Below are 15,930 nucleotides of genomic sequence, written 5' to 3' on the forward strand. Positions count from 1 at the left end.
TGAGTGGGTTTATAACTTTTTTGCTGCTGTGTGCTATAAAGGCTGTGTTTGACCTGACCTGGGGATTACTTAGAGATCAGTCCCCTGACATTACTTGCCATAGCCTCAAACAGCTCAAGGTGAGTCTGTCTGGTTGCATGTCTGGGTATGTCTGCACATTAATGTTTGTGTTTGAAGCCGACAGGTAGAGACATAGGGATTGAAATACAAATCTAAAAACATGCATTTTGTGTTTGTTATTTTTGTGTTTCATGTAGCAAGACCTCACTCAAAGTGTTCTGCTGTCATATGGACTTCAGGAGAAAATAGATACTCCGGAAGAGATACTTGAGAAGGACAAGGTGTTGGAAGAGCTGTTGGAAGCACAGGTGGAGACTGTGCTGGAAGAGGAGGTGATGGATGTCAGCGAGAATAGTGAAGAGTCAGAGGAGAAGGAAAAGGCAATGAAGGAGGAGAGTTTAGAGGGAGACGAGGACATGAAGCAGGTACAGGTAGTCTTTGAAGAAACATTCAACAGTATTCACCCTGTCCCATCAACACTGGTTGACAGCGAGGCTAAAGAAGAAATATGCCCAAGTGGCCTGTCGATACTCAAGAAAATGATGGAAAGGCTTGATGAATTGATCTATGACCTTGGTCAAGATTGGTTTGATGATGACTTTAGCCTCACCACCAAGTCCAAGGCAGGTCGGAAAAACCAGAAAGCCATAGAGCCCTCCAAACCTGACACCAAGGTCCCAATGGTGGTGCCCCACAACGTGGCAGAGGTCACCAGGCTGGTCCACCTGGCCAGCCAGCAGATGTGGATGAGCTGCCAGCTGGGCAGGGGCCCACGTGTCCTCACTGATGCCTTGAAGCCAGACATCCCACTGGGCATCTATTCTCAGGGAGATAACATGGACACCAGAAGTAGGCGGAGCTACCGGATGGTAAGTGATCCCTGACAAGCACCCAAGGACAATACAGTGTCAAACAGGGATTGTTGAATTGAAATATAGTATACTAAGACATTCTAATGTACTAGATAGGTGTCTCTTATATTTAGGAAGTGGGTTTCTGAGTTCATTATATTGTAGGTAAGTATTGAACCTTTGTCCTTTCTGTTGATGTGTCAAGGCTGTGTCTGACCTTACCTGGGAGATCCTGAAGGATATCTACCCACAGGGAGAGAAGCCCTGGAGGCCATGGGAGAAGCCTGTACCCAGGCAGCATCTGTACAAGTGCAACATCAGCAACTTCAACAACCTGCAAGAGGTTCAGGTGAGAGAGGAGTGGTGCATTCGTGAGTTTAGACATTGTAGAATGGTGGTTTCTTTCATTCTATGGTACTGCCAATGTGTCTGTCCTTTTCTCTGTTTCTACACATTTAAATTGCATTTTGTCAAGACTTTCTCCCTGTCTCTCTCATGAAGGATTTCATAACCGACGAGGTTTTGAAAGCCTTAAAGCTGAAGCACAACAAAGTTGACCTAACCCAAAAATTTGGGATGACCTTAGGTGCTTGCCTCAAGATGAAAAAGCACGCTAGATTCGTCAAAATTGTGGTAAGACTTGAACTAAGGATCCTCTCGTACCCTACGATAATGTTTGTGTTTGAAGCTGACAGGTAGAGACATAGGGATTGGAATACAAATCTAAAAACATGCCTGTTGTGTTTGTTATTTTTGTATTTCATGTAGCTAGACCTCACTCAAAGTGTTCTGCTGTCTTATGGACTTCGGGATGAAATAGAAACTCCAAAAAAGATACTTGAGAAGGACAAGGTGTTGGAAGAGCTGTTGGAAGCACAGGGAGAGATTGTGCTGGAAGAGGAGGTGATGGATGTCAACGAGAAGAGGGATGAGTCAGAGGAGAAGGAGAAGGCAGTGGAGGAGGAGAGTTTAGAGGGAGACGAGGACATGAAACAGGTACAGGTAGTCTTTGAAGAAACATTCAACAGTATTCACCCTGTCCCATCAACACTGGTTGACAGCAAGGCTAAAGAAGAAATATGCCCAAGTGGCCCGTCGATACTCAAGAAAATGATGGTTGAGCTTGATGAATTGATCTATGAACTTGGTCAAGATTGGTTTGATGATGACCTTAGCCTCACCACCAAGTCCAAGGCAGGTCAACAAAAACAGAAAGCCATAGAGCCCTCCAAACCTGACACCAAGGTCCCAATGGTGGTGCCCCACAGCGTGGCAGAGGTCACCAGGCTGGTCCACCTGGCCAGCCAGCAGATGTGGATGAGCTGCCAGCTGGGCAGGGGCCCACGTGTCCTCACTGATGCCTTGAAGCCAGACATCCCACTGGGCATCTATTCTCAGGGAGATAACATGGACACCAGATGTAGGCGGAGCTACCGGATGGTAAGTGATCCCTGACAAGCACCCAAGGACAATTCAGTGTCAAACAGGGATTGTTGAATTGAAATATAGTATACTAAGACATTACAATGTACTAGATAGGTATCTCTTATATTTAAGAAGTGGGTTTCTGAGTTCATTATATTGTAGGTAAGTATTGAACCTTTGTCCTTTCTGTTGATGTGTCAAGGCTGTGTGTGACCTTACCTGGGAGATCCTGAAGGATATCTACCCACAGGGAGAGAAGCCCTTGAGGCCATGGGAGAAGCCTGTACCCAGACAGCATTTGTACAAGTGCAACATCAGCAACTTCAACAACCTGCAAGAAGTTCAGGTGAGAGAGGAGTGGTGCATTCGTGAGTTTAGACATTGTAGAATGGTGGTTTCCTTTATTCTATGGGACTGCCAATGTGTCTGTCCTTTTCTCTGTTTCTAAACATTTAAATTGAATTTTTTCAAGTAACACTAACCCTAACCCTTTCTCTCTATCTCTCTCATGAAGGATTTCATAACCGACGAGGTTTTGAAAGCCTTTAAGCTGAAGCACAACAAAGTTGACCTAACCCAAAAATTTGGGATGACCTTTAGTGCTTGCCTCAAGAGGAAAAAGCACGCTAGATTTGTCAAAATTCTGGTAAGACTTTAACTAAGATTCCTCTCGTACCCTATTAGCACACAACAACTCTTTCTCTGTCTCTCTCTCTTTATACATATATAACTTGACAAAATCTTTACCACTTTTTCAGTTGGAAGAGTTGCCTATGGATCAACAGCAAATGCAGAATTGGCAAGAAGATGAATACAAACTGAAAATGAAACTGGCAGACAATGTTTTTGATTACCTGCTTCAAGACACAGTTGGGGCCCTGAACCAAGTCTGGGAGAAAAAAGCCACGGACTATGCCAATGACCAAGCCAACACTGAAGCCCAAAACTAGCCTCCAAAGCCACTGCAAAACAAAATCCTTTGTCAAAAATCATTTTCTAAACAATTTTCACTCTTTCAATTTTTGTACTTCTATCCGTTTTTCAGATGTAATAGCAAATAAAAGAAAATCTGTCTTTCCCGCATGATTCATTTCAATAATGATATTGGGATGAACACTTAGGATTAGCACCAGATAAATGAATACATTAAATCTTAAAATAGGTACTACACATTCATTTAGTTCAACTTTCAACTGTTGTCTGTTTGATCAGGAGTATCTGCACTTTGACCCAAGTCATGTAGCTGTGTACTTTGTCCACCTCTGCATTGCAAAGTGACAATTTTTTGAATTTCAACATAGATGTGTTTAAATACATGGATACATGATCACATTTCCAACAGTAGGAAAAGGGCTCTTGTCAGACCTGTAAATAAATAATGAATACACATCCTGTCATTTTATTGGACAATCTATACTGTCTGTTATCATATCACAGTCTTCTCTACTGCAAGAGAACCTCTATCAGACAATATTCCGTATTGTTCTACAACTACTGTATCAGACAGTATTCTGTACTGTTATTTAATCACTCTATCGGACAACATTCTGTACTGTAAGAAAATGACTGTATCAGACAGCAACAGTAACTGTGTGTGAGAGCGTTTGTGTGTGTGTGTGTGTGTTGTGAGAGAGTGTCCCCCCTGGACTTGTAGGACTACCTGTAAGTACTGAGGGGTTATCTTGCACATGTTGTGTGTGTGTGTGCTTGTGTGTGTGCGTGTGTCTGTGCATGTGTGTTCATAGCTTTCTGATCCCATGGAACCTCAGACAGTGATACGCTTCATTCTAACACCACCAGACAGGTCAAGGTCACCTCCCATCTCCACTGGGCGATGTAACAATAACAGAGATCTCGTTCTCTCACTCCCATGCCCTCAGGAGGGAGATAGTCCAGAACTCACCCAAACACCAAGTCAAAACATGGGGGAGTAAGAAAGGATTTTGTGCGTGTTTGTATGTGTGTGTGTGTGTGTGTTTGTGGGGGGGGATAACAGAGAGACAGAGATACAATAGAGGACATACACACAAGTCCTTACAGAGCACACAGTCTCAGTTCAGTTCAGGCGTATGAAAGGAACTTGAGTTTTGAGGATTATTTGTCACTGTAGTTAGTTCCTTACTTATTCTTTTCATTGTAAAGCAACAAACCAGATCCTATGATCAGCGGATCTGCCCCCGTCATTGGCAAAGACTGCGATTTCACAACACAAGGAGATATTACAGTATAGTGATTGACCACAACTTTTCCCATCTGGACCACATATCTACCTAGCTGGAGGTCATTCTGTACTTGACGATGTGGATTACACGGCTCTCCTTCCCCTTCTCCTCCTCCACCCTGCTCCTGCAGCTCCTGGTGCTCCTCTGGACCCAGACCCCGGTGCCCCCGGCCAGGGCCTGCCAGGAGGAGGATATGCCCAACCAGGTGATCCTGGACTGGTTCCGCCAGCGTGTCTTGGATGGTCTGGGGCTGGATAAGGCGCCCCCGCTCGTCCCCAGAGACCCTGAGGTGGGCAGGCTGCGTCCAGAGGCTGGGCATAGCCAGCGGAGGTCCTTCAGGGTGGGCAGGGCAGCCTGGGCGCACCACCACCAACGGCAGCACCAGGAGAACACCCAGGTCATACTCTTCCCCAGCACAGGTGAGAAGCTTATTGTTCCCAATGTTGGTTTTTATGTTTCATGTCTTTTCCCTCGGTTCCAGGGCTGCCTCAGCCCTAACGCTTACCCTGGAGAGATCAGGCTTTCATTTTACATTTACATTTAGTCATTTAGCAGACGCTCTTATCCAGAGCGACTTACAGTAAGTACAGGGACATTCCCCCCGAGGCAAGTAGGGTGAAGTGCCTTGCCCAAGGACACAACATCATGTGGCACGGCGGGGAAACGATCCAGCAACCTTCTGATTACTAGCCCGACTCCCTCACCACTCAGCCATCTGACTCCCATTTTAAGTTGTAACCAACCCGATTCAGTTCGTCAACCAGTTCATAATTAAAACGATGTGTGTTAGTTAAAGGTTGGAATCATAAGACTAACCTACAGTATGATAGTTCTGGAAAAGGTCTGGGCAGCCTTGCCATACTAACTTGCATACTGGCGCTTATCAGAACAGTCTACTTCTTTCTCCGAACCTCAATCCCACCATCTGTTCTTTGTGACCATCCACCTTTTCTCGTCTCTCTTTCTTTCTGTCGTTCTGTTGGAACATCTATGGTTCTCTCTCTCCCCCCCGATTCCCACTTTGCTTGAGAACACAACAGATGACTGAACAACTATCAAAGATAAATAGACGTATGACGAACGCTTGATTACAACGACATGTGAAGCCATAAGGGGTGAGGACAAGATGCAGGTAAAATTCTTTCGAAAGAGAGGCGGTGCTTAATTCCAGACAGTCAAAGTCAGTGACAGAAGTGATAGGGCCACTGGCAGACTTTTAAGAAAAGGGAGCAGGCACACACAACACAACAGCGCCATCTCTCTCTTTCTTCACTCTGACCTCCTTTTCTCTTCGGTCTCTCATCTCTCCACCTTCCCTCCCTCCTGTCTTCTTAGACTCGACCTGCAACCTTGCAGACCCTCCATCTGAGGACCCCTCCTCCAGACACTTCACTTATTACTTCCAGCCCTCCATCAATAGCCAGGAGGCCGTGGTTACCTCTGCTCTGTTCTGGTTCTACGCTGGGGAGGCAGCAGCATCCACCTACAACTCCTCCTCCTCCTCCGCCCCTCTCTTCATCCTCACCTCGGACCAGAAGCTCCTCCAAGCGGCTGAAGGTCCGTTCAAGGCCGCAGCAGACGGCTGGGTCACGTACCGCTTCAACCTCCACCTCCACGGCGCCTTGGCAGAGAGCTCCTTTGTCCTGCAGGTGCGCTGCCTGGTTTGCGACTGTCGCGAGGCCGGGGAACCCGACAAAACGCCGTTCATCCACCTCCACACCCAGCCCCGCGGGCCGGACCGCTCCCCTCGCCGCGCCCGGGTCACCATCCCCTGGTCCCCCTACACCCTGGACCACCTGCAGCGCCCCTCACAGGGGGATCAGGAGTACAGCGACTGCCGCCGTATGGAGATCAACATCACCTTCGAGGAGCTGGGCTGGGACAACTGGATCGTCTACCCCAAGGTTTTGAACTTCTTCTACTGTAAGGGGAACTGCACGGCCTTGGAGCGGACCACCACCAAGCTGGGGATTAAGCAGTGCTGCGCCCCCGTCCCAGGAACCATGAAGTCCCTGAGATTCACCACCACTTCAGACGGAGGCCTGTCCTTCAAGTACGAGACCCTCACCAACATCATACCTGAGGAGTGTAGCTGTATCTAGATGGGGGGGGGGGGGGGGGTGTCTGGGGATTAGGGGGTTATATGCGAGAGCTGTAAACCTAATCTGAAGTGACCTCCCCTACACCCACCCACCTCAGCTTTCAATTTTATGCCAATTTATGGATTACAGTATGTTTGGGTAATTACCTTCATAAATATGATGTTTCTATATGTTTTGGATCTGTATCCAAAAGGGTGATGAGTTCTATATATAGTTCAGTCTTTATGCCTAAACCACAGTCTCTTTTAATGCATAGTCTACGATCAGTCTACGAAATCTTTTATATACTTTAGCTTGTGATTTGTAGATTCAATGTGGCCTTTCATTTATTCAGCATGGTGTTTAGACACATCCTCTTTAAATAAATAATAAATGACCCAAAGGAGGGTTTTCTGTACTTTTTCCTTAAACCACAAGAGGGCACTACAGAACACTTCATCCTACAATATGTTTTAAAGATGCTGTTAAGCAAATTGCCTGATTTTCTTCTCAGTACATTATAAACGTGTGAAATGAGTTGCTAGAAAGCATGTGCAAAGCTCTAAAACTGAAATGTGGAGTTAGACCGTTGCACAGTTTCTAACCCTTTTTCAGCTCAGGTTTCGTATGGGCAGGGCAAAACCCAATTTATCTACGTCACAGCCACCTATCTACGTCAGATCACAGACGGTTGCATTCTGTTACTCAGCTGGTACGATGCAAAGACAAAGTACCAGTAATTAACACATTAAACACTTAGAGACTGCAGGTAAGTCTGTTCTGATATCTGCAATTGATTTAGTTAGTGTTGCTGTTGTTGATAAATTCAATAAATCCGAAGGGGCGGAGCTTCAGCTCTTTCAGGCGACACCCCCCCCTGTATCAAGCAGAGAAGACTGCTTATTTTCTCATGATTTCAAAGCCTAATTTAACATACTTGTCTGTGGGGGTTTTTCCATTCCAATTTGGATGGTTAGTTAATACATTCTTCTGTGTGATGAACTTGAACAATTTTCAGTTCCGCTTTACAGCCACTTTAACGGAAGGTAGAAACTATTTAACACCAGAAAAAACACTGGGTTCTGTTCAAAATATTTATTCATTTATTTGAAACTCTGGATTCAAAATAATAATCTACAGTAACAGATTACAAAATGTACCAAAACATTAACAAAATCCATTGAACCCAAAGATTTGGCTCTATTTAAATGGTAAGAATCCACCTCATTATAAGGACACAGCGAAAACATCACAACGTGCGAAAACAACTCTCCAGTTTCAAAGCTTGATTCTTTTCGTACCATCAGAGGAGAAGCATCCAAATATCAGAATGTTGAATCAGACGGATTGTGAAGGAAAGCTGAGCCGATGTTCCCTCCACAGTGTTCCATTATGAACCTACATGAAGATCATTATCAGCTACACGTAGAACTCTTCGAATAAAAGAGAACCATGTCACAGTAGAGTCGAGGACATAGGTGTGTCTCAATAGGGGCTCTCTCTTGTTTTTTTTTTTTTTTTTTACTATGTTGTACATACTGATGTGAAGGGGTTATGTTAGTGAAGAGAACATTCTAGGTTAATAAATTCCAAGACCAAACAAGGCATGTTTAGACTTGGTTGCGTATCAGGAAAGGGGCAACACAGGAGATGCCAGGTAAAACTGAGACACACCTGGCACTCCTCGCTCACAACCAGGAAGTACAAAAGAGGCAAACAGCTCAAATATGGATGAGCTGAACATGAAATGAGTTGTGGTATTTAATGTCTTGGGTTTACATCATTAAAAATATATTTTTGAAGATCTGAAAAAAGCATTTAGAAAACGGTACTCGTCATTGTGAACGAACACATCCTCTAGGAAAATCAAAACAGTTTGAAAAAACAGAACAAAACGACACCATTTACCCCAGCATGAATTAGTTAACATCAAAAGTTCAATTTAGAAGTCTTACAATATAAATCGGAAACAGTTTTAAGTCAGTTTGTGATTCAAGCATTTCCCAGGTATTGGTTTGGCCAATATGAAAGAGTGTGTAACATGCTTGGAGCACAGATAAGTCACATGGAATAGCACATGCTAAAACAGCTTTGCACGCACACGTACCTTGCATACACAACATCTTCATCCCTGTGCAAAAGAACTCTCCAGAAGGTTGGGATCTTTAAAGTCCCTCTGTGGCCACTGAGAACTATGCCAGCCTCTTTCAATTAGACTAACAAAAATATAGATTTCCTTTAGCACGAGCAAACAGACAAGGCCCACATCACTCCAGGAAACTACAGACACCAGAATGGACAAAATGTAGAAAAACTGTACAAAAAATACAAAATAAAGAAAATTAACTAAAGCCTGATCGAATGAACAGGGGTGTAGGGAGGAGAAGGTCTTCTTCTCTGATCCCGGCAGCTTGTGAGCGTGTGACAAACAACTACCAGAACCAGAAGACCAAACAGGCTGTATGGTAGAGCCAGTCCCTGATGCTGCAGATGCCAGACAGCCAGGCTTGTGCAGTTTCATCTTCACGGTTTGTACTGGCCCTTAAATACTGCGAGGCACACTCTCACATGCACGCACACACACGCACACCTCAGTCATCTGACTGCTTTCCCATATGTGCTGGCTGGTCCTAGGAGGGCCAGGGAACGGGGGTAGGGCAGACATCAGACACAGGAAACTCATTCAGGCATGGACTCCTAGTGGAGGAAAAAACATATTGGACGCACACACCAACTTGAAAAAAGTACAGGGCAAATAATTTAGACCATTTTGATTGTATATGCGCCAGAAATTGTATAACATTGTGAAATCTGTGCAACCTCACAGTATATTTGGGAGCATTTGTGCGAGAACAAATAATCATGAAGGTGTGACCTGCTTTAATTTATTTACCAAACGCTCATTAATTAGCCTAAAGCACAGTATGTGCCTGCTGTGACAGGCAGGCACATACTGATAGTGAGGGCTCTACCATTCCACCCAAGGGAGCGAACTCGCACTCAAAATTTGAAGAGATCATATATCGAAATATTTGGGGTAGGTGCTCTAAAATGTTGCTGGTGCTGCTAACTTCTAAAAGTTAAAAACTTCATTTAAAGCCCTGAGGGAATACAATGATTGCACAGACACCGACCCACACCCCTACTCAGAGTTTACCTTTCTCCCCGGCCTCGGCCTCCTTCTCTTGGGCGAAGTTGAGACGATTCTGCTCAGCGGCAGCTTTGTTGGACTCTGGACTGTTGCTCCTCTCGGAGCTGCCCTCCCCCGCCTGGTTCTGGTAGGCCAGGTCCAGATGCTGCTGGGCTATTCTCAGATGCCTCTTCAGGTGCTCCAGGTACCCAGGAGCAGAGGGGTCGTCTCCCAGGCTCTCCCTGCCAGAGTCCCCCAGGGGATCAGCCTTCAGCCCCCCGCGAGGCTCCTTCTTTAGGGCCGCGTGGTACCCAGGCGGGGAAGAGGCCGGAATCAGGCCCAGGGGCCTCCCCTGGAGGTGGGATCCACGTGGGCCTGGCGGAGGGGGGTGCCGGATGGCGCGGCGCCTGAAGGTGTCCCGGATCCCTCCCACTCCCAGGTGCAGGATCTCAAGGACGGTGATGAGGAGACAGAGGGTGGACACCACATACATGACCAGCAGGAAGATGGTCTTCTCCGTGGGGCGAGACACAAAGCAGTCGACCGTGTGTGGGCAAGGCGAGCGGGTGCAGATGTACGAGGGCTCCACCTCGAAGCCGTACAGGACATACTGGCCGAACAGGAAGGAGAGCTCGAAGGCCGTGCGGGAGATGAGCTGGCACACGTACACCTTCATCAGGCCGTCCCTCTGGATACGACGACGGCCGTCGTGCTTCTTCACAGAGCCTAAACACACACACACACACATTAGCACCCAGCGAGATTGGCAGCGCAGTTCCAGATCCCAATGTCTGCATTCCTGCCCCAAGATCAGAGACACTTTTTTCAAGATGGAGAGAGAAGACATGCGTGACAGAGCCAGCTAACGTGACTACTGACGCGCTTCTCGAGCACAGGCACATCTTTGCACTTTGCAACCCCCCCCGACAGATCCTCCTTCTTTGATCGCTCGTCTCCACCTGCTTCTTTCTTCTTCTTCTCCTCCAGTTCGATCTCCTCCGCAATCATGGGGTCCTCTTCACCGTTATCCTCCGCCTCCTCGTAGTCCCTGGCCACTGACCGGCTGACCAGCAGCGTCTTCTTGCCCGGCCGATGAAGAGGCCGGTACTCAACATCATCCATACGGGCGATTTTGTGCATGGCAAAACCCAGGTACATGATGGTGGGAGTGGTGACCATGATGACCTGGAGGGCAAAGGGTTTGTAAGCAAGAGTGGTATACTCAAATCTTTTAAAAGTCGTCGTAGTAGTAGTAATACAACTACTTTTATAACAAACAACAGCTTCAGTTGTCCACAGTCAACCCCCCGAGGTTCCTAAAGGTACCTGGAAGATCCAGAAGCGGACATGTGAAAGCGGGGCAAAGGCGTCGTAGCACACATTCTCACAACCGGGCTGCTGGGTGTTGCAGACAAACTTGCTCTGCTCGTCGTAGTAGATGGTCTCGCCGCCGACCGCCGTGAGCACAATGCGGAAGATGATGAGCACCGTCAGCCAGATCTTCCCCACAAAGGTGGAGTGGTGGGAGATCTCGTCCAACAGACGCGTCAGGAAACTCCAGCTCATGATGAGGGAGGTACGCACGCAGTCTGGTCAGCTCTGGGGGAGGGGAACAAAGAGAGAGACACCGAGAGAAAAAGAGAAATGGGAAAGAAGGAATTAAAAGCTGACAAGAATTGACAAAAGCACAATCCAGTCAGCTAAGCTTTTTTTTTTTTTTTATAACTTGTTGAAATACAGTAGTCGGATAAAATGTGACTGTATAAAAATGCATTTTCACAAGAGCGTGAATGCTATTGCTATAAATCTCCTGACAACCTTACAGCCATGCCAGCTAGGCAGATGCTCAGAATGCCTACACAGACCTGGCGGTCTCTGGGACTGACTTGATGGGTCACTCTTTTTTAGGAGTAAATTACATTCTTAATTTACATTCTTCCATCCAGACCCAGCTGTGCCCCAGCACCAAAGTAGCTGCCAGCTAGTCCCAGCATGCTGCAACCACACAGTCAAGTCTCCTCAGTGTTTCCCACACAGACTCATTTGTGGCCGAAGACCACAAATTAGAATCAACCGCCACATATTGCGTTTTGTTATTATATATATATATATATATATTTTTTTTTTTTTTTTTTTGAACACTATTTAAAACACACAGCGTATTCGTTCAGCTGAATTTCCCTGCTCTCCGTCCGTCTGTCACTCACGCGTCTCTCTCACATACACACACAGTCACAACGTCAGCACACCTTAGCAACGACAAATAGATACGCCGTTCTTATAAGACAAACGGCGATATCAGTGAGCCTTTAGCCTTTAGTACAGATCTATCCATCTATAGCTGGTGGAAGAAGGACTTAGTGCCTACCTCCTTGTCCTCACTCCACAACCCTCACTGGCTACCCAAGATACAAGAGCCCACATTTTTACAATAGGCACGGTTGGCATCAACATGGTGAGATCTGTTAGGATCTATTTTTCTACATGGGCCTGGCAGAGCAGTGAATTTGAGTACATGGCTGTGATTATTTAACAATACAGGAGCTGAAAAGAATAAGTTAGCAGTCTCATGACCTAAAGGAACAGCAACAGATGTGAATCATGCTGAATCCTCTTGTTGTTGATATCCTTCTTGGGAATTATTTGTGTCCTGGGATAAGCTGGGAACATCCTCACATACAGCCTTGCCCTACGAATGCTTCAAGAAAGGATCAACTCAACAGTGTTTGTTTATGATCACTGGTTGGGTCCATAAGCCCTTGTAGTCACATAAGGTAAAACCCAGACCTCTACATCAGAAAATATTTTAAAAAGAAGATGCTTTAACCTGACAAATGTATTTCAGTCACAAAGTTTAAAAAAAATTACTACATTAGCTACACTGTGTAGGGATGTCCTTGTGACCAAATTATTCCCCAGTTCACAGTTTTCCTTAGTCATCTGCTATTCCACAGTAAATATCCTTTGTGATCTGATATTCATTCACCCTTTGCTTGGTGCTGGGTTTCCAGTTGGTTACTGCTATGTTGAATGTGATTTGTTCAAGAAACCACACCTTTCAGAATTGAAATGTTTTGTCCAAGAGGGCATATCTTGGCTCAAGTTACTTATGGACACAATTACTGGGACGATATTTAATCCCCATGCTATGCAAACTGGTGTTATCAAAACCAATATAGACACAGTCATACAAAGTTAGTCTTATAAATCCTGGAACGGTACTCACACGACTCAAGTCCCGAAGTCCATGCTGTATGTGTGTGTTGTTTTATAAAATATGTATTGTTTTACCATGCATCATTGATGTGTTTCTAAGCTGCTTAGCAAGTAGTGCTACAGCTGCCACAGAGCACTGCCAACACAAAGGCTTCCTGCTCCATATACTTGCAAGAACTTCTCAAACTAAAGTGCATCTGTAAACCTTGTGTTGAAGTATAAACAGGGTTAATCATTAAAGTGCGTGTGACCACTCATATCACAACCACCTTCACTACACTTAGAACACCATCATGCGAAAATATGTTAAGCGACAGTGAGGCATGGTCAACAAACCACCACCAGCACACTCGGAGGGTCACTGAGCAAGTTGAGACAGGGAAAACAAACGGCAACACAAGACCATCTGAGTACACACCCGCCGTCCACACACACACACACAGTATTTGAGTTAGTTGCTGCTTCTTAGTTTAACATGCCCCCCCTCAGAAAAAAATACAAAACGAAGTAAGGGGGAGGGGAGGTGGAGGATCCTGAAGGTAGCCTACTAGGCTGCACGGGTCAGCGCCCACACCGCGTTAACATTCCAGACTAACTCAGAACAGAGAGCGGCGGTTTAGGGTCCAGGGGGCAAGGTGAGGGCACCGTCATCCTCCCGGTAGTGTGCGTCTTGTAAAGCCCTATTGCCAGACATCCTATCCCACAAACGTAAGTCACTTTTCTGGACTTCTGTGGGGTCTCTCCTGAAAACGTGGTTTATGACAGTGAACTTAGTTTAGAAGATGTGAGGTTAGCCTTTCTGATGTGTTGGATCAGGCACGAAAGTGACCAAAAGTAAAATTAGACGCATGTCTGCATTCATTTTTTTCGTACAATGTTGTGTTTGCACGTGAGGCAAGCATGAGAACAACATTCTTAAATACGCTGAATGGAACCCTTTTCAAACACTTTTTAAAACCAAATAACAAATAGTAAATTCAACTGGCATACCTTTTAAAGAAATGCCCCCGAGTAAATGTTTGCAAAAAGCAAATTCTACTAGCAACGAGTAGGCTACATTCCATAAAAAAGGTTAACTGGACTAAAATTGAGCCTCTGCCGTTGTCAAGAAAAATCGTAGAATGTGTTTGGAAGAGTAAAAGGACATTGAATAAAAACCGAGGATGTTCATCTATTTAAAAAGGAAAACGCCAACCTGTTGGAACGCCAACATCTTCCTCGCACCAAACTTTGTCGCGGATAATAATCCACCACCCAAACGCTCACCTTCTCAGTGCCGCAAGCAGTCGGTCTTCTTTCCAACTGGTTTTATAAAACTGTTCCTCTTGCCTTGACAAAATGATCTAGCTACTGTAGATCTTCCTCGCCTGAGTCCCCCGGTAAATGAACCCGATCGCCTTCTTAACCCATTCGGTTCTTTATGGGACCATGTGACCCCGTTTATGTCGGGGTCCCAAACGCAGAAGGACAAAAGCCAAATCCTTCCTGCCTCCTCCCATACCTCCACGTAATCCAGCCCCGCAGAGGAGGCCCTCTCTCTGAAACCAGAGATGGCTGTGCTGACTACTGTTTGCCGTCTACTTTCTTTTAAATCAGTTGTGGCCTGGCTAGGCTCAACCATGCTGGATGGTGCTATCATGTCTCCATCAAAAACATTACGCCATTTATTCAATAGGCTGTTGAAACCTGCAAAGCAGCATTTGGTCTTCATGGTTTCCTCAAACATCACATCCACACCAGCCATGGTCAAAAGACTCCATCTCAACCAGTCAAGAAATAACAAAATATAAAGCGTCCTTAGAACTTGATAGTTTATATGAGATTGTTGTGAAAGAGCAAGGATATATGGTACAATGAGGGTTTAGTTGCTGGTTCTGGAGGTCCACACAGCTGTGGAACTTTGGCATCAGGCCACCAGTTGTGGGAACATGGAGAGGGCTGCACATTAACACAGATGTGTGAACATGGCAACATGTACAGAAGGCTCAGTAAAGTAGAAAGTGTTGATCCGATCTGTGTGTCTTACCATATTATGGGATGTAGGTTAAATGAAAACTTTTATTGTAAAAGAATGTGATTTCAATTAGGGGCTCTCAACTTTTATCAAAAGTTTGGCGTGAGATTACCATACTTGTCAACGTTTTGGTGCGGGCGGGGGGGGGGGCGGGGTGCTGCTAGTGTTTCTGATTGGCTGGTAGGTGGCATTTAACTCGAGACAGCTATAAACTTGGCAGAAAACTTGCCTGCGCCTCGTCCGTTAATTGTACATAGCAAATTATCCCTTACTTTTCAGCATGAGAAATAAGGTGTTGCCCCGAATTATCAACTGCTAAACATAAAGCTATAGCTTGTAAATCATGGTTCATAATATGAATATATTAATAACATTAAGAGGTCAGTGCAAGCATGATGAGGAATAAACTGGAATACAGCCTAAATCCCAGCAACAGTGACATGCACCTGTTGATTTGGCCGCCTTAGCACTGCAGATGTGAAAACCAGTCTGAAAGCTTCCAGAAAGCATAGGCCTGTGCCAATACACAGTATGTTCACCATATTCCATCTCACACAGTGGTCTGTTTCCTCCTGGAAGAAATGTTCATATTAACTACGAAACTGCTGTGTATTTTTAGCTGACTTTTTAGCTGTTTGTCGGTGCACCGCCCTGGTATGGATGAAAGACTGTTAACAGACTGACTCACAGGGGTGTGATACAAGATGAAACAGGTCGAAAGATGTGTCTCAAGGTTTCACAGAAAAGTTGACTCAATTCATGTGTTGAGTCAAGAAACAGCAATAATGTGTATATGAATTAATACTGCCTATTCTTGGTTTTGCAACAGGGTGTTTGGGTTCTCATAGGGTATGTGGTTTGAATACCATCAGTCACACCTTGAAAGTTGGTGCAAACAGATCTATTTTACTTAGAGTTTAGTTTATTAATC

The 15,930-nt window shown here is 45.4% G+C and overlaps 2 protein-coding genes across 5 annotated transcripts; one reads left to right on the top strand and one right to left on the bottom strand.

Annotated features, from left to right (window-relative positions):
* Positions 1-4,634: 4,634 nt before the first annotated feature.
* On the top strand, positions 4,635-6,660 carry inha (inhibin subunit alpha). Its single transcript, XM_047031350.1, has 2 exons — positions 4,635-4,977; positions 5,894-6,660. The coding sequence occupies exons 1-2, from the start codon at positions 4,635-4,637 to the stop codon at positions 6,658-6,660; spliced, it is 1,110 nt and encodes a 369-aa protein (XP_046887306.1).
* Positions 6,661-7,719: 1,059 nt separating this feature from the next.
* On the bottom strand, positions 7,720-14,539 carry LOC124474707 (gap junction gamma-1 protein-like). Of its 4 annotated transcripts, none has more exons than XM_047031092.1 (5): positions 14,181-14,539; positions 11,096-11,368; positions 10,729-10,954; positions 9,797-10,495; positions 7,720-9,336 (listed from the first exon to the last, which is right to left on the bottom strand). In XM_047031092.1, the coding sequence occupies exons 2-5, from the start codon at positions 11,333-11,335 to the stop codon at positions 9,323-9,325; spliced, it is 1,179 nt and encodes a 392-aa protein (XP_046887048.1). In that variant the 5' UTR covers positions 11,336-11,368; positions 14,181-14,539; the 3' UTR covers positions 7,720-9,322. The 4 variants fall into 4 exon arrangements, with proteins under 4 accessions (XP_046887048.1, XP_046887047.1, XP_046887050.1 ...); XM_047031091.1 differs by having other exon boundaries at positions 14,252-14,538; XM_047031094.1 differs by lacking the exon at positions 14,181-14,539 and adding an exon at positions 13,976-14,128.
* Between the last annotated feature and the right edge of the window lie 1,391 nt (positions 14,540-15,930).

This window comes from Hypomesus transpacificus, chromosome 12 (genome assembly GCF_021917145.1).
Source record: "Hypomesus transpacificus isolate Combined female chromosome 12, fHypTra1, whole genome shotgun sequence".
Taxonomy (NCBI): Eukaryota; Metazoa; Chordata; class Actinopteri; order Osmeriformes; family Osmeridae; genus Hypomesus; species Hypomesus transpacificus.